This window comes from Ceratotherium simum, chromosome 34 (assembly GCF_057802395.1).
Source record: "Ceratotherium simum simum isolate JZ-2026a chromosome 34, ASM5780239v1, whole genome shotgun sequence".
NCBI lineage: Eukaryota > Metazoa > Chordata > Mammalia > Perissodactyla > Rhinocerotidae > Ceratotherium > Ceratotherium simum.
Window position 1 is genome coordinate 19,299,014 of NC_141933.1, and position 18,721 is coordinate 19,317,734.

The following is an 18,721-nucleotide window of genomic DNA, read 5'->3' on the forward strand; positions in this document are numbered from 1 at the left end:
ATTTTGACACTTAGTTCTCTTCTGTAACACGTGATTTACGCATGATAATTTTATGATTTGTAAAGTGGAACCTCAAAGTTTATGCATATTTTTATGCTGCTTATTCTGTTTTCCAGTTAAATAAACCTATTTCCTTATCGTCTACAATTCTGTACCTTTTTTATCTTTCTGATTCTCTTATCGGTATATTAATGAATCCAACACACCCTCAACACAAATTGAGCTAATAAATTATATTTTATTAATTTTATGTGTTATACAACACAAAGTTAAAATGATCATACAATTTCAGGAGGTTGAGGGTTTGGAGCCCAATTCAGAAACTCAGATTTTTTGACACAGATCTTCATCAAGTTGATCTCTTATTTGCAAAACCTCAAAATTCCTTGGTTAATGTTCATCATCTCCTTCTTTAGTAACAAATGTGCGGGTAATAATTTTTTTTAAGTGGCTGAAATACCATAAGAACTCTTCTGAGACATAGGGATGGTGCCTGGATATATGCAACATTTTCATAGCAGGATTATAATCACAAAATTTAAAGAGAATTTTAAAAATAGTACGTGCTGATTTCCGAGTCAAAGCAGTAAATTATATCTAAGTTTAGCAACAAATGACCACATTTCTCCTTGCTTATGCCACACATTCTATTTGACATGCATTCTATGTATTTTCAATTAAACTATTTGTTTCAAAATTATTTCAATAAAGCTATATATTTAACAAAAGCTATATATTTTCAATACATTTCTTTATGTATTCCTCTTCTACAGATTACATATTCTCGCATGAATTCAACTACTTTGTATTTGATTTTTTTTTCCCATGCACCCAACCATTTGGGTATTACCTTCTTGACATAATGTTTGTCTCTGTCCTTTGAAATGTGCTGACTATGAATTAACAGACTATCTTTGATTTTATTTGACCAGTGTGAGTTAAATGAGATTATCACTTTACTTAATCTTGGCACTAGCTTTTCTCTACTTATTGTTTACAAAATATGTGACTTCCTGTTTTTAATAGATTCAAGACAATTACATTGTCCATGTTAGTTTACATTAAAAAATTAAATTCAAGATTATTTTTATATATTAATATCAAATTATTTGTATGCACTTTTTTCTGCCTAGATGCAGGACTCCATCTATTAATAACATCATCTTTTTCTTGTTTTGGTTTGTCATCTTTGTCTTTATCATCATCTTTATTTGTATCCCTGTGCTTCTTGAATATTGACTCTTTCACTCCTTCCAACATGTTTGCTTATTTTCCAACTTTGTGACATTCAAAGGTTTTGTAAGCTGTTCTCTATTTGACCTCATCCAATAACCGATGAAAATATTAACCAAAACACAGCCTAAAGGCATACATTTCAAACTTCATTCATTAATTTTAATAAATAAATTACTCAAAAACCATTGAATAAGGCAAAACATTGATTGATATGCATATATTTGGGGAATATGATAACAGTAAATGTTCCAGCACAATAAAAGACTAGGAAATTTAGAAAAACAGAAAGCAGTAGAGATAGTATAGCAAAGAGTCAAAAATAATATTACATTCATAGAGGAGGGTTTAATAAATATCAGATTCTAGAGAAAGAAGAGAATGATAAAATCACACTCAATACAATAATTAGAAGTCTCAATGCTTTTACAATTTAAATTTTATTTGACTTGAAAATAAATATATATGGAACATTTTTCACATAAATTCATTGAACAATAAACAAGAAAATATGATAATTTAAAAATATATTCACAAATAATGATGGGTTAAAGAAATAATCAAAAATTACATAACAAGCATATATTCAATGAATTAAAAAGTAAAGAATGTTATTTCCATCAAAGTTGGAAATATTTGTAGACTTTGTAAACGAGATTAATTAGATGTAGGAGAGCTGAATTAGAGAGTAGAGAATAAGACTTAAAATGTGATATATCCAAAAACCCAAATCTCAGAATAAATGGATTTCCTCTCCTAAACATTCTTTGTATTCCTAAGATTTACTGAAAATTAAAGCATTTAATTGAAAGAATACAATATTATTATTTACTTGTGAAATATCTTGGTCCTATACGTGATTCCATTAAATACACAGGACAGGGAAAGCAGAAAGAATCCAGTCAAAGAGCAGCCAGCTGGTGCAGAAGAATGTAGGCGAGCCACTCAGTGAAAGAAAGAACCATTTCTGAGAACAGTCTGATCATTCTTCTTCAGAGCGTCCAGGGTCAGGCAACCACTGTGGACCTGTTGGGTGAGAGCAGGGCCCACAGGTGCACATACAACACCAATGCCACCATGAACTTTCATCTGACAAAGGTAACCTACGTAAAGCATTAAAAACATTGGATGGTCAAGCTGGATGACCTCTTTGTGACAGGCCATAAGGTCAGTTATGCCACATCTCAGATGACTTGAACATCACAACTTCTACCAGGGGCATCTTCAGCAGCAAGGGTAAGGGAAGGGCCATGGGGAATTTCCCTCCAAAAGCTATAAGCGTGGCTGTCTTCTTAGCAAGCCCTGGCCTCCACTCAGTTTCCTCCAGAGTTCTACTAAGCTAACTCCCTGTCTACTTCCGTATTAATAATGCTTAGCTTTAATGTCAAGATTAATTTTAATTGATTTTTATTGGCAATCTATAGAAGATTTCTATATGCAGGAAATCCATGAACCTATTGTAAATTATGTGTGTTGGATTAATCCATTGAACATTAATCTATCTCCTTTGGAACAATGCACTGATTAAACAGCAGCAGCTGAATGTGTGTGCAGGCTGCTTTGCATGTATGTGTCAGTCTGGAAGAGAGAAAGTGAGAGAAGAATTGGAACTTTTTAAGGAGAAGGAAAGGGAATAGAAGGAGAATTGTTGTATTGGTGCATTTTAAGCAGACAACAATATTCTTAATTGCACAATTTGCACAATCTCACACTTATTCTTTGGGAAAGCATGTGTACGGAAGGGATAAGGGAAATAAAAGGTGGGAGGTTTACAGTTGCAATTAAAACTATAGTCCTGAAATTTGATTTAAATATCTCCCCAGCAGGTAATTTAATAAATTAAAATGGAAATCTATTTTAAATTTAAAGCACTTTTGACATCTGTAATACATAATAATCTCTTACAAATCATAAATGGTGAAAAAGAATGCATGATAAAAAGTAAAGGGACAGTTACAAATATTCTATGTGGCTAGTTTCATGTGCTATTCTGACTTTTGTCTCTAAACACTTAATCTCTTTTGTTCTCTAACTAAAATATCATTACAAAGAAGCCCTATTTTTGAGGACCCAGTGAAAATATAGAATGATTAGATGAAAGTTCTATTGTCTTATATAGGTTTGATAATTTACCTTATACCTAATTGAATACATATAATTGAGTATTACAGAACATGACTAATCAAAAAAGAAAAAATATTTAATAAACAACTGTAGGCTTGAACTAGTTTTTGAAAGCTCATTAACTACTCTATTTAGTTGAGAAAATTAACCAAATAATCACAGAAAAGAAGGGATCCTTTTCCTAGTAATTACAATCCATAAAGCCTTCTTTACTTCCTTATTCCTGAGGCTATAGATCAGAGGATTCAACATGGGGATCACCACTGTGTAGAACACAGAAGCCACTTTGTCCTGGTTCAGGGAGTAGCTGGAACTGGGTCTCAGATAAGTGTAGATGGAGGTGGAATAGAACAGAATTACAGCTGTCAGGTGAGAGGCACATGTGGAGAATGCTTTGCGCCTCCCCTCCTCCGAATGCATCCGAAAGATGGAGAAGAGAATGTAGGAGTAGGAGGTGAGGATGACCAGCAGAGTCCCGACCATATTCACACCAGCAAAAGTGGAAAAGATGCTTTCATTCAGGCGTGTGTCAGAGCATGAGAGCTTAAAAAGCGGAGGGCTGTCACAGAAGAAGTGGTGGATGACATTGGAGCTGCAGAATGGCAAGCCGCTTACATAACTGGTGTTAACCATGGAGTTCAACAATCCTGCTGCAAAAGCCCCTGCTGCCATTTGAAGGCAGACAGCCCTGGACATGACCAAGGAGTAAAGCAGAGGGTTGCATATGGCCACATAGCGGTCATAGGCCATTAACCCAAAGAGGATGCACTCAGTCGTGGCCAAGGCGATGAAGAAGTACATCTGCAGGAAGCAGCCAGCAAAGGAGATGGTTTTCTTCTCTGATAATAAGTCTACCAGCATCTTTGGGGTGATGGTGGATGAATAACAAACATCCACAAAGGACAGGTTAGCGAGGAAGAAATACATGGGTGTGTGAAGTCGAGACTCAATCCTGATTAGGAGGATCATCCCAACATTCCCCAAAACTGTGAGTGTGTAAATCACAAAAAAGATTAAAAAGAGGCTAATCTGTAGCTCCAGGGTGTCTGCTAATCCCAACAGGACGAACTCAGTCAGCAAAGTATAATTTTTTCTGGTCATTTATTACAAATATAGTTTGCTTATACTTGCATTTGGTGCAAATATTTCCCTCTGCAAAGCTTACAGGAAACAATAGAAATGATAAAGAGGTTATTTACACACGGAAAAAAGGAAAACACCTATGATAGTATAGCATAGTAAATAGAGTGACTGAAGTAAGAGGGAAACTAGTGGGCAAATGGGTAAGCACTGGAATTTATTAAGCAACTCTCTCTACTGAATCTGGGTTGTAGGCCTCTCAGTCTCTGCTCTAAGACCACATATTTCCCTTCAGCTTCTGCGAATGCAACATATGTTGTTCTATTATTTCTCTACCAGCCCACATCCAAAATGCAATTTTGGATAGAAATATCTATCCCATTCTCTGAACAAGTGTGTGAGTTTAACTCATACATTTTTTTTTATTCTCAAGAACACTCTGGGGGCCTGCCCGGTGGCGCAAGCGGTTAAGTGCGTGTGCTCCACTGCGGAGGCCCGGGGTTCGCTGGTTGGGATCCTGGGTGAGCACCGACGCACCACTTGTTAAGCCATGCTGTGGTGGCGTCCCATATAAAGTAGAGGAAGATGGGCGTGGATGTTAGCCCAGGGCCAGTCTTCCTCAGCAGAAAAAAAAAAAATTAGAGGAGGATTGACAGATGTTAGCTCAGGGCTGATCTTCCTCACAAAAAAACAAAAAACAAAAAAAAGACCACTCTGTCTATTCTTCAACTCCAAAATTTAGGCATCGCCTCCCAGAAATTGCTCTTGTGTACCCCAAGCAGTAAAAATAGTGAAAATTTCAAATAAACAATATTTTGACATCTATCATATCCTTAAGAATGACTTTGCAGTGTTTTAAAAGTGAAGCAAACGATCGTTTTCATTACCAAGTACACTATAAAATTAGTGTCATGTGGTAGCAGACACAGTACCTGTCCACCGCAGTGAATAACAGCACCACATCCTTATGTCTTCCTTCCCTGTGTCTTGTGTAGTCTAGTATTTTCTTTTTTATTAGGGGTTCTCAGTTGGAGCTTAAAAATAAAAAGAAGAAAGTGTTCATTTTTTAGATGAAATAAAATGCAGCAAAATTTGAATGACCTGTTTGTAAAAATTTGAGAGACCTTTGAGTAAATACATGTTGCGGCAGTTTTATTTTGTTTTCTTTAAAGAGGATTGGGTAACCGTGGGGAATAGATTATAGGTTTTAATTGTGGAGTCAATCCTCTAAAGGCAGAAACTCCAGTCTCAATAGAAAATAAAATATAATCACATGCAGATATATGGAATCAAACTTTATGGGGGGCTTGCATCAGAAAGCACTTCCTGATCTCTATGTTACTTTAAAGTCTTTTGACAAAGTAAAAAAAAATGAAATGTTGTTTTTAATTTACTATTTAAATTGCCTCTCTCTCTGCATTTTTAGCTTATTCCAAAAGGGTGCACAGCCCACAACCCAATTGTTATTCTTTACTTTGCCTGTGTGTGTGTGTGCCTGTGTGTATGTGTGACCCTGCCTTTGTCTGGGTGAGCTTAACCTTCAATCCACCTCTATTCTTGAGTGAAATTAATGAGAAGTAGAAACTAACTAAATCCATTGTACAATGTTTAAAGAATTAGTATACCCTGAGCAAATACAACAATGGATAAAAAAATCTAACTTCTTTTTTATTATTTCAGGATTTTGTTGGCATTTTGCAATTATTGTCTGTGATTCTGATCCTACCAAGGGATGAAATTGTAGATTTTCCAGATCTAAATACACAAGTAAAACCAGGTGAAATAAATCACATTGGGTGCCCACATGCATGGAGAGTCTATTTGCATAGGGAACTCATAATGCGTTGAGTACCATGTTATAATTTTCCATTTAAATTGTCAATTAATCCTCTACCTCAGTCTTTGAGGTTGACATTATTTTACACATTTTGCAGATAAGGAAAGTAAGACTTTAAGCTATTAAATATCTTTCCCATGGACAAACTGTTAGGAAGTGGAAGAATTGAGCACAGTCTTCAACAGAAGGAATTAATACCTAGCTACCTAATTTTCCTGTCTAGTTCCATTTTATTTTAGTCAATCAGAAGATTATAAATACATATGTACATATATGCGCACTTGCACACACACGTGTGTATAAATAACTGTGTGTGTGTATATTCTAGCAAATCCAATCTTCCAATCATCAGAGCAGGTAGATTATTTCTGCATCTAAAGAAAGATCTGTTACATCATGCAAGATACTACTTAAAAACATGACTTATAAAGATCGCATAAAAATGGGCAGAGGAAATGAACAGACAATTCTCCAAAGAAGATATACAGATGGCCAATAGGCACATGAAAAGATGTTCAGCATCACTAATCATCAGGGAAATGCAAATCAAAACAACACTAAGATACCACCTCACGCCCGTTAGAATGGCTATAATCACCAAGACAAAAAAGAATAAATGTTGGAGAGGATGTGGAAAAACAGGAACCCTCATACACAGCTGGTGGAAATGCAAACTGGTGCAGCCTCTATGGAAAACGGTATGGAGAATCCTCAAAGACTTAAAAATAGAGATGCCCTATGACCCAGCCATCCCATTACTGGGAATCTATCCAACGAACCTGAAATCAACAATCCAAAGAGGCTTATGCACCCTATGTTCATTGCAGCATTATTCAACATAGCCAAGAAGTGGAAGCAACCTAAGTGTCCCTCAACTGATGATTAGATAAAGAAAATGTGGTATAAATATACAATGGAATACTACTCAGCCATAAAAAAAGACAAAATCATCCCATTTGCAACAACATGGATGGGCCTGGAACATATTATGTTAAGTGAAATAAGCCAGAAAGAGAAAGACAAACACTGTATGATCTCACTCATATGTGGAATATAAACCAACACATGAACAGAGAAAACTGTACTGTGGTTACCAGGGGCAGTGGGGGTGGGGGGTGGGCACAAGAGGTGAAGGGAGTCATATATATGGTGACGGACAAACAAAAATGCACAACCCAAAATTTCACAATGTTAAAAACCATTCAAACCTCAATTAAAAAAAAAAAAGTATAACAGCCATAGGCCCATAGAATTTACCACCAAAACCCCCATACATCTGCTTAGAAAACTGCGCAGAAAAAGACCCAGAAGGGCACACGTTAACATGACAGCAATGGCTTCCTGCGGGTGGGGAACTGGGATCAGCCGATGGGCGAGCAGGCGATGGAGAGGGTCTTTATGTCTTGACGTAGTATTCCAATTTTTGTAATAAAAAGATGTTCCCGTAAAAAAAAAAAAAAAAAACAACTAACCCAATTGACATATATCAAATACATAGTATTTATTTACTAATGTATGAAACTTAATTAACAATTTAAGAAATGGAAGAACTTAAAAATAATTTGTGGGCTGGCCCCGTGGCTTAGCAGTTGGGTGTGTGCTCTGCTGCTGGTGGCCCGGGTTCCGATCCCGGGAGTGCACCAACGCACCGCTTCTCCAGCCATGCTGAGGCTGCGTCCCACGTACAGCAACTAGAAGGATGTGCAGCTATGACGTACAACTATCGACTGGGGCTTTGGGGGGAAAAAAATAAATAAATAAAATTAAAAAAAAAAAATTTGTAATTGAGTAACCAGAAGTGCTAATGAAGAGACACAGGAGGAGAATCAGCATGGTGAGTTATCATGGAAGAAAGGGAAGGAGAGAATTTATGAAGAAAGAAGAGATATTATTAAACCCTAGAGAAAACAAGGATCAGAAAAGGAGATAGAGTTTATTGAACAAAAGATTATAATTGAAAATCATGAAAGGAGTTTCATTCAGGAAGAAGCAGAAAAGACAACAAGAAGTATTTCAAATTAAAAACATGGTTAAAAATCGTCAAATAATGAGTTGCAAACTGTTGGTTTTTTAAAATCAGGTTTATTGTGCCATAGGTTTCCTATAGTAAATTATCACCATTTTGATGTGTATAATTTGGTGAGTTTTGATAAACACAAACAGTCTTGTAATTAAAACCACATTCAAGACAGAATATTTCCTCCAGCCTAATAAGTTCCATTATGCCCCTTTATTATAGACAATTCTATCCTCTCCCCCAGCCTCTGACAACCACTCGGAAACTATTGGTGTGATTTATGTCCAGTTTTTGGCCTTTCCAGAATGTGATCTAAGTGGAATCGTATGGGTGTTGGAGGAGGTCATTGAGAGGATGTGACTGCCAATTGACCCATGAGCTGGACACAGGCAACTGGAGGCTCCTCACCCCCTCCACTGTCATTGAAATGTACCTTCTGCCTAGGATTCCCATGCTAGCAACCATTTCAAGGATGCAGGCTTGAGAGAGTAAAGTGGTGTTGAGACAATCTGGACTGAATAAGTGACTGAACCCAGCTATGGCCTCTATATAAACTTTTAAGATTGTGCCTGGTGAGTGTGGAGGTCTATTCATCTTGCAGCCACCCAAGACAAGCCTGGTATTTAAGTTCCCTTGCTTGATAAATCTGCCACTTACACATCTGGAGTGCTCTGCCTCTGTCTTCAGTCTCTCCTGGCATCTGTGTATGGTGCCAGTTTGCAAACCACCAATTGTGCAGCCTTTTGAGTTTGGCTTCCTTCTCTAATTTTAACATTTGGGGTTCGATAATGTAGTTGCGTTTGCCATATCGGTTTCTTTTTTCCTTTAGTCCATTCTATAGATGTATCATCAGTTGATGGCCATTGGGTCTGTTTCCAATTAAGACCAATTCCAGTTAAGAGCTCTTTGTGTGGGCCTATGCTTTTATTTATCTTGAGTAAATAGGAGTAAAATTGCTGGAACCCATAGTGAGTATAAGCTATTTAAGAGACTGATAAACTTGAACAAAATTATTATGCTGTTTTGTATCGACACAGCAACGTTTGAGAGTTCCTGTTGCTTTAAATCATCACCAGCACTTGGCATTTTCTTTTCTTTCCTTTTTTACAGTTTTAGCTATTCTAACCCTTAGGTATATTTCTTATTATGATTTGAATTTGAATTTCCATAGAGTGGAATATATATAAGAATGGAATATATGGAATGGAATATATATATAAGTGGAAATATGTAAGAATTCCTTATATATTCTGGATCCAAGTCCTCTAATAGATACACATTTTGCCAATATTTTTTTTTCTAATTTGTGGCTTAGCTCTTCATTTTTTGGCAGTATCTTTTTAAAAACAGATTATAATTTTAATTAAATCCTGCTTATTAACTTGTACTTATGGATTTCTTCTTTTCGTGTAATAGCTAAGAAAAATGTTTCTAATTCAAGGTCAAAAAGATTTTCTCTTATGTTTTATTCTAGAATTTTTTATTAAGATTTATATTTAGGTCTATCAGATTTCCTTTGATTTTGGTTTATAATTTGATGTAAGAGTTATGGTTCTTTTCTTTCCTTCTTTCCTTTCTTCCTGCCCGCCTGCCTACCTTCCTTTCTGCCTGCCTTCCTTCCTTCCATTCTTCCTTTCTCCCTTGTGTTTTTATTCAAGAATAAATCTGTTCTTAGAAGGCCACCTAATATGTTTCCTTGTACATTTATCTCTTCCATACGTGTGATATAGTCCAAAAGTAGAGAATCTCAATTGTTTTTTTTTTAAGCCAGATCTTTAACTTTATTATCTTTAGCTACAACTTCTATGAAGGTTTACCTAAAAGAAATCTAGATGTTTCTTCTAACTCTCTAACTATTGGTAGTACAGACTGTAAGGAAATTTGCTGTCATTTCCACTCCTGCTAATAATGTCAAGTGCAATCAGAGTATCTGCCAAAATTGCCAATAGTGAGTAGGAATGTTCATTTCAAAAGGCAATTTTGTGGTTCATAAGGAACTGTAAAGCAAGGTGTATAGCATTTCCTTGGGAATGAGAAAGTTCAGGATAATTATTGATATGAGATGTTTTTATGCCCCTGAAGGTGGCTTTCATTTTCACAAAAGACTATTCAACATCTATCCGGTTATTGACTACAAATTTTATAACTTTAATTAAAAGCTTATTTTCTTTTTTTTCTATTATTTTTGCAGGTCAAAATGGTTTATAACATTTTAAAATTTCAGTTGTACATAATAATTTATCAGTGTTTGTATAGACTACATCGTGCTCACCACCAATATACATATATAAAACAGATATTAGCAATCACTTCTAAGAGGCCTTTACATAATTATTAGGCTCTTTTCCAAATTAGTTAATTAAAAATCTTCAAGTATTTTATATAGAAAGTATAAATTTTATACTTGATTTTATTTTAAAATGTAAACTCTGAGCTAACAAGAAGTAATAGCTAAACAAATAATTTATATAAATCTAATAAATTAAACTTATAAGTAGAGTTAACTCATGAACTCTTAAATGCTACAATACTAATAACAGATTTCAACTTAAATTGTCAAGCCAAAATAAATTGATCACGTAAACATGGAGGAGTATCAAGGCTTTTACTATATTAAATGAAATCCTGTTAAATAATACTAGCACAAACAATGCTAGATATGCACAGATTCCTTGTTAACACACACACAAGCCTAGTAACCAAGTCATGATTTTCTTAAAACTTTTGACACAATTTTACATCTTACCACAGTTGAATGAATGTAACCACATATAATGATATTGTCATCCCAGTTAGGTAATATTATTTCTAATCAGAAAACTTAAAAAAGCGTTTGACCTAATCTTCTTTGACACAAATCTGGATTACAGTTATATACGTAACTAATCATTTTCTATTTTCTAAAGAACTGTTGAATGAGTTGCACATTTTATTTATTTTTAAGATGTAAGTGTATAATATTTGAAACTGATGGAATAGTAGAGTATGTCAGTATATTTCCCAACAAATGATAATGCTTGTAAGATTGATGGGAATCTTAAAACTTACAAATAAATTTTCTGTTAAACTTTAAAGGCTTTGAATTTAATAGAAGCCTACATTATTTCACACTCTTCAGATCATTAAGCTCTTACAAATATCTACAATAACTATAAGAAGGCAGGATTTTTTGACTTTTACCCTAAGAGTCACTTCAGAATCGCCCAGGAAACCAGTGGCTTTTTTATCCCATCTACACCTTTCTCCACCAGAGGGTTGACTCTTTCCCTGGGTTCCAATGTCTTAAGGTTCTGGGCAACTGGCATTTTCAGCACTCCCCTAAATGACTGACCCAAATCTAGGCTTTGGCACCTGATTTCATAGTATTTGTGGTTTGATGATAAGGCCACACACACATACTGACCCCACAAAAAGAGTAAGCAACTGGGATAGAGGTCTTCTGGAGCTCAAACTCAGTACATATCCAGCAGTTTTCCCATGACTCCATAGAATAACGAGGAGATGATGGGGATATGTTTCCTCTCTTGAAGACCTCTGGCTTATAAATTTCCACCAAATCCTAATCCTTTACCCGAAATAAATGGTATGGTGTTTCCTTCACCTTCCTCACCACAGTAACTAATTGAAGTAGCAGTAACTTCTATGACTTTGCCAGACTTAGAGGAACATCTTATTGGCTCATTCTCTTAACGGGGATATAATGATCATAGGTGCAAACATTACTGTTTTGTCACCAATGACTCCTCTTGTGATAACACAGGAAAGATAGAAAACAGTAGATGTTACTAAAGCAGTAGCAAATTAAAAAATGCTCAGACAGACTTAGAATCCAACTGGAAAAATTGCCACGACAATAATTGATGTTCTTGATACTTTCATCGTTTGCATTTTATAAAAATAAATATTTTAAAGACTAAAATGTTGAGGTAATTAGGATTGTTTTACACAGAGGGAAGGACTGGGAAATATATCCTGGGTAGAGACATCACAGAGTTTGAGACCCCTACATTCTGCATTGTGCCATTGATACTGATAATTTTCTCTTCAGTGCCATCAATGACTTGCTTTTTGTTAAGTCCACGCAGTTTTTTCATTCTTTCACTTAATAATGTTTCTGAAGAATTTTACACATCTGTGCAAACTTCTTTCTGTGTATTTATGTATTTATCTATAATTTTTTCCCTATGATCATTTCATGAGGTAATATAGACATTGACTTTCACAAAAGGTGCATAAGAGAGAAACTCCAGTGTTCAGAAAATTATAGTCTCTTAACCGGTTATAAATTGGGCACTCATCAAAGGGACATTACAGTTTATGGGATGTAGAGTAAGTCTTATATTTTCACATGTTGCTTACTCAAAAATTACCAAAAGAAACTCTAGATAAAAAGGAGTTTAAAAGGATAATTTTAAATGAGCTGAATATCTTTGGTAATCATTGAGTTATCTGATAAAAATGATACTCATTTTTTGTTGATTCAGATTTCCACATATCTTGATTTTATTAGATAAGATTGTTGAATACTCTATAATTAATTTTTCTTAAAGACTTCAATCTCAAAGGTAGAATGAAACCCTTAACTGCAAAAAGTTATTTAACTGTATTCATAAGAGATGTTAATAACAGAATTTACCATTTTCAGTTACTAGTTTATATTTTTCCAATAAACTTTTTTAGAGCAAAAATCTTTGCAGTTATTGACCAGATTAAAAGAACAGTGTCTGTCATATGGTAAACATTCAATAAATATTTGTGGATAAATGAATAAATGAATGAATAGACTTGATTTTATTATAAAATGTAAATTTAAAAATCTTTAAGTCAGTTTAATAAATGATTAGATTTATGATTCGTCACTTCCTGGATTGTGAACATTTTTATGTATACAATTTACCTAAATATTAACCTCAGGATACTAATATTTTACTCTAATAAGTTTATTCAAATTAATAAGACAAATGCATGTAAGAATTTTAAATTAAGAATATAAGATATTTTTGATTTGCATTTCCCTGATAGTTAGTGATTTTGAACATCTTTTCATGTGTCTGTTGGCCATCTGTATATCTTCTTTGGAGAAATGTCTGTTGAGGTCTTTTGCCCATTTTTTAATTGGGTTGTTAGTTTTTTTGTTGTTGAGATGCATGAGTTCTTTATATATTTTGGAGATTAAGCCCTTATCAGATGTATGGTTTGCAAATATCTTCTCCCAATTGGTATATATACACAATGGAATACTACTCAGCCATAAGAAACGATGAAATTCAGCCATTTGTGACAACATGGATGGACATTGAGGGTATAATGCAAAGTGAAATAAGTCAGAGGGAGAAGGTCAAATACCGTATGATTTCCTTCATTATGTAGTAGATAATAACAACAATAAACAAACACATAGGGACAGAGATTGGATTGGTGGTTACCAGAGGGGAAGGGGGGAGGGAGGAGGGTGAAAGGGATAATTGGGTACATGTGTGTGGTGATGGGTTGTAATTAGTATTTTGGTGGTGAACATGATGTAATCTATGCAGAAATAGAAGTACAATGATGTACACCTGAAATTTTTACAATGTTATAAACCAATGTTACTGCAATAAACAAAAAATTAAAAAAAAAAAAGAATATAAGATAATTAGGTCCTTTATTTCATCATTTTTGTTTCTGAAATTCATGTGTCGGGTTTTTTTTATATATAAAAGAGTGAAAAATATGTTGACTCATTAAATAACTGTAATGTGTCTTCATTTCTCTTGAGATATGATAAGAAATAACATAATTAGGAAATACTCTGATGCCAAGCCCTATATTTTCCCCAGTGCAAAATGTAGTCATTCACAATTTTCAAAGGGATTCATTACACTCAAGTAAAAAAAGTTGTGGAGGATTCCTCATGTTTTTATCATATATTCGTTAATTTTCCCTCAGGATAATCATTGTTTATGGTACTTATCCATTAATTTATAATTGGTCTGTATACTCTGAATTTACGCTAAAAAATGCACCAAAGATTTTTGTTATTGAGGCTCACTGGGCATTCACTGGAATGGTTAGTCTGTCTCAAAAGGTGGCAGCATTAGCACTGCAAATTTGAGGAGTAGAAAAGTAAAATGAGGATACTTTCAAAAGTAGTAGACAATCACCCTTAATGTCATGCTTTCTTTTGCAATTTAATGATTAAAAGTTTATGATTTTGTTGCTTGAATTTTTGTTCTGAAAATTTATCATTGCAAATGGGTTGTTTATCTTCCTTTATGTCAAGAAAGGTACAGAGTAAACCAGATAAATTGCATTTGGAGGTTCAAACATAATTTCAGTTAGTACTTAAGATTGAATTGACATCCTATAATCAAAGCTAATAAACAGAGGTTTAGTGATATTCAGTTTAAAATTATGGAAAAGACAATGATGTCCAATGTTGACAATTGGAGGTAATAATTCACTAGAGGCTGCAGCTAGCAGAGGAAAAACCAAAACAAATTTTAAAAAATATAAGGGATAGATTCATGTAAATAGGCAAAATGATAAATTCTGAGGATTAATAAAACAGTTCACTTGAGTTGCTAAATATAGGATCAATGTTTAATCTAAATATTAGTTGCATTTCCTCATCATTGTAGAAAATATTTAGAATGTAAGTTTTTAAAAGATCGCATTTATAACATACAAGGTCTTTAGTAAAGCAGATCCTTCAACAGAGACTCAAAAACTTCATGGAGAAAATGATAAAACAGCATTAAAAGATTTTAAATAAGCAATATAAATAGATAGTGACAACATGTTTATGGGGATGACTCAATATTTTAAAGATACAAGTTTTACAAAATTGGTCTATAAATACAACACAATTCCAAACAAAATTTCAAAAGTGTTCTAAAAGTAACAAGCTAAATGTAGAGTTTTTGTGGAACAACCTGGAACAAAAAGACCAAGCCATTCCTGGAGAAGTATCTAGCAGATATCAATGCCATTATACAAAGGAAAGCTTACCAACAAAAAAGTTTAACATAGACTGATGATCAGAATAGATAGTCCGGAAGCAGATCCACATATAAATTCAAATTTAACATATCGGAGAGTGTCACTGAAGATGAATGGGGAACATATGTTAAAAAACACTGGAGAAAATATGCTGCCTGCATTCAAAAAGAAAAGATCCCTACCTAAAACAAAGAACAAAAAATAATTCAAGATCTGTTAAAGATTTAAATATCTGTCACCACCACTGGGTTGGCAAAAATGTTAAATGTCTGACTATAACACGTGTTAGCACAAATATAAAACCTGAGGTATTACGTGCTATTGTTTGGAGTATAAATATGAACAAGACATTTAGAAAACAGGTTGTTGTATTTTGAAGTTGAATATATGTAGACCCTATACCCCATCAATGCCATATCTGGGGATGCACCTACACAAATTCTTGTACCTGTGCCCCAAGTGACATGCAAAGTATCAGTATTGGTCATGATAGAAGGCAAGAGACAATTTAATTCTGACACATTAAAGAAAAAGAATACTACAGAATTGTGAAATTAAAGAGTGCAGGAATACATATGAACATAGTGGAATGTTAGAAACATGATGTTGAAGAAAGACACAGGCGACACAGAGGAAAAACTGTATGACGTCCACATTTATAATATTCAAAAATAAAAAATAGACATTTAAAATATAATTTTAGGGATATGGATGAATTTTTTTAAAAACTGAAAACTCGGGAATAACAAAAAATACAGAGGAGTGGTTGTCACTGTCAAGGAAGCAGCATTATGGGAGTGATCACAGGCAACTTTCAATTGTGACAATAGTCAAAGTTCTTTGATTTTCATTTAGTTTGGGAGGCGAATTTACATGTATTCATTTATTTTGTTTCCTAATTTTCGTGTTTATTTTATATTTTTAGAATAAAGTTTCATATTTTACATAATAGAAAAATAAAGAAGTTTGAAATCTTAATTAAAAGAAAAAGAAAAAAGCTAGAAAAAATTCTTCCTATTTACTCCTTGTGTCAGAGGTGCCCAAGACCACCAGCAGGTTCAATGATTCCGTAGAAGAATGCACAAAACCCGGAATAGCTTTTATACTTATGGCTATGGTTTATTACAGCCACAGAAATAGATGGAAATTGGCAAAAGAAGAAAGCGTATAGGACAGTGTCCGGGAGAAACCAAGCGTGAGCTTCACTGGTCCTCTCCTGGTGGCGTCACACAGACAGGACTTACGTCTCGCAGCAGTGCTGTCTGATGACTCATATGAAGTATTGTCAACCACAAAAGCTTAGCCAAGTCTTGGTGTCCAGGGTTTTACTGGAGGTCAGTGCACAGGCATGGAGAGCCCACATAACTGTCCTTAGTTACCTAGTCTCCAACTGCCCCACCCCAGGGTTCAAACTGATACAGCCTAGCCCAAAGTGTACAAAAAAAGGCATTCAACATAAATCACATCATTAGCATGAACTCTTGGGTGTGGTCCCCAGGATACAAAGATGCTCTCATCAGGTAGGCTATTCCAAGATTTCAGAGGTTATCATTCAAGAGCCAGTCAAAAGCCAGTCCGGAAGACCTTTGGAATATGCAGAGTTTCGGCACCCAGGCTGTGGAGTGAACCCACTACTGCACAGTACCAATATGAAAATCATGGCAGCAGTGATTCTTACATAATTGTACTTTGGGTCTTTAGTTTTACCATACAGAAAATGAATGAATCTTCAAAATATGAGTTAATTATTCTTTATTAATTTAATCAGCTGACTACTTCCATTTATAACTAATTTTTCAAATATGGGTCTCTTACAGTACAGCCCATGATACCCTCTAGGTAGCTTGTAACCTGTATAATGCTTTCTCTAGCTCCCTACCCCACAAAAGAAAAACAAATCTCCTGAATCATTTTACTTTTTCTTTGCAGAGGAAACAAAGAACTTTTAGCATTTTGTCTCTAAATGTGTAAATCCCAGGCTCTGGATAATAGAAATTTGTTTGCCTCTCACTATCTCATGAAAGGATACAACTATTCACAATATTGAAGACTAGAATATAATATGGACAACTGGAAATGACAGCAATCTAGAAGCCTTGTTTCTGTGGGCCCATTGTTTGGGGTTGGGGTATCCTCTATTTTGGATTTGGCACCCAATTCCCAATGTGTGGAGGGGGGTTTTCCAACCAAGCAAGCAATGCTCTGAACACCAGCAGAGTGTTCTACAATTCAACCCAATTCTGACACTATCTGCCCAGAGAGAGCTTTAGATTCCACAAGCCTGCCCCTCCCCCTTTTCAGATGCCAATCACAAGTCCAGGTTGTCACCTGTGCTTCTGACTAAATGGCTATAAATCAGAAATTCCCATGAACCTCTCCTGAGGTTAGATTAATTTGCTAGAGTAGCTCACAGAACTCAGAAAAACATTTTATTTACTAGGTCACCAGTTTATTATAAAAGACTATAACTCAGGAACATCGTGATGAAAGAGACGCATGGAGCAAGGTATGGGGAAAGGGCATGGAGGTTCCGCGCCCTCTCCAGGCACATCACTCTCCCAGCACTTCCATGTGTTCACCAACCAGGAAATTCTCGGAACCTCATCAGTCTTAGTATTTATGGAGGCTTCATTACATAGGCATGATGGATTAAATCATTGGCCATTGACAATTGATTCAACCTCAGCCTTTCTCCCTTCTCCCCTCCCAGGATGTCAAAGGGTGGGACTAAAATTTTTAATTCTCCAATCCCCTGGCAATCAGCCCCCATCGACCTAAGGGCATTCAAATAGTCAGCTCATTAACATAACAAAATCACTTTTATCTCTCTCATCACTTAGGAAATTCCAAAGGTTTTAGAAGCTCTGTGCTAGAAACTGGGATGAAGACCACAACTGTATTTGTATTTCTTATTGTAAATCACATATCACATCCTCCCTAAGTGGAAGCACACTTTACTAAACCTTCTGTTCCCTACCACATAAAAGATGCAACATATTGATGGAGGAAGATGGGCACAGATGTTAGCCCAGGGCCAGTCTTCCTCAGGAAAAAGAGGAAGATTGGCAACAGATGTTAGCTCAGGGCTAATCTTCCTCACACACACACAAAACAATGCAACATATTGATAAGCTGCTTCAATTTTGGAGTCTACATCTTCTATATGGGTGACTGCACTTTTGACTCATCCAATGGATCCTTTAAAAGCTGTCAATTTTGTGTAGGACGCATAGCAAGAAAGGGCTTTTCAGACTGCAATGTAAGAAGCTCTATACGTCTGTCCTTTTGGTACAGCAGTGCCAAAACTGACACTGGCAAATCAAGATATTATATGTAGTGGCAGAGAAGCCCTTAGAGATTCTGAATGGAACAAATTTTTGCTTCAGCAAATTGACCTTTCTCATTTTGAGAAATAAGCATTGTCTTGCTACTGGGTTCAGGCTGAGAGG

General features: G+C 35.2%; 1 protein-coding gene across 1 annotated transcript; it reads right to left on the reverse strand.

The window, feature by feature from the left end:
* Positions 1-3,513: 3,513 nt before the first annotated feature.
* On the reverse strand, positions 3,514-4,458 carry LOC101390723 (olfactory receptor 5F1-like). Its single transcript, XM_004443828.3, has one exon. The coding sequence runs from the start codon at positions 4,456-4,458 to the stop codon at positions 3,514-3,516; it is 945 nt and encodes a 314-aa protein (XP_004443885.3).
* Between the last annotated feature and the right edge of the window lie 14,263 nt (positions 4,459-18,721).

Excerpts from the sequence above, each read along its gene's own strand:
- LOC101390723 (XM_004443828.3), bottom strand. The coding sequence starts at position 4,458 with ATGACCAGAAAAAATTATACTTTGCTGACTGAGTTCGTCCTGTTGGGA.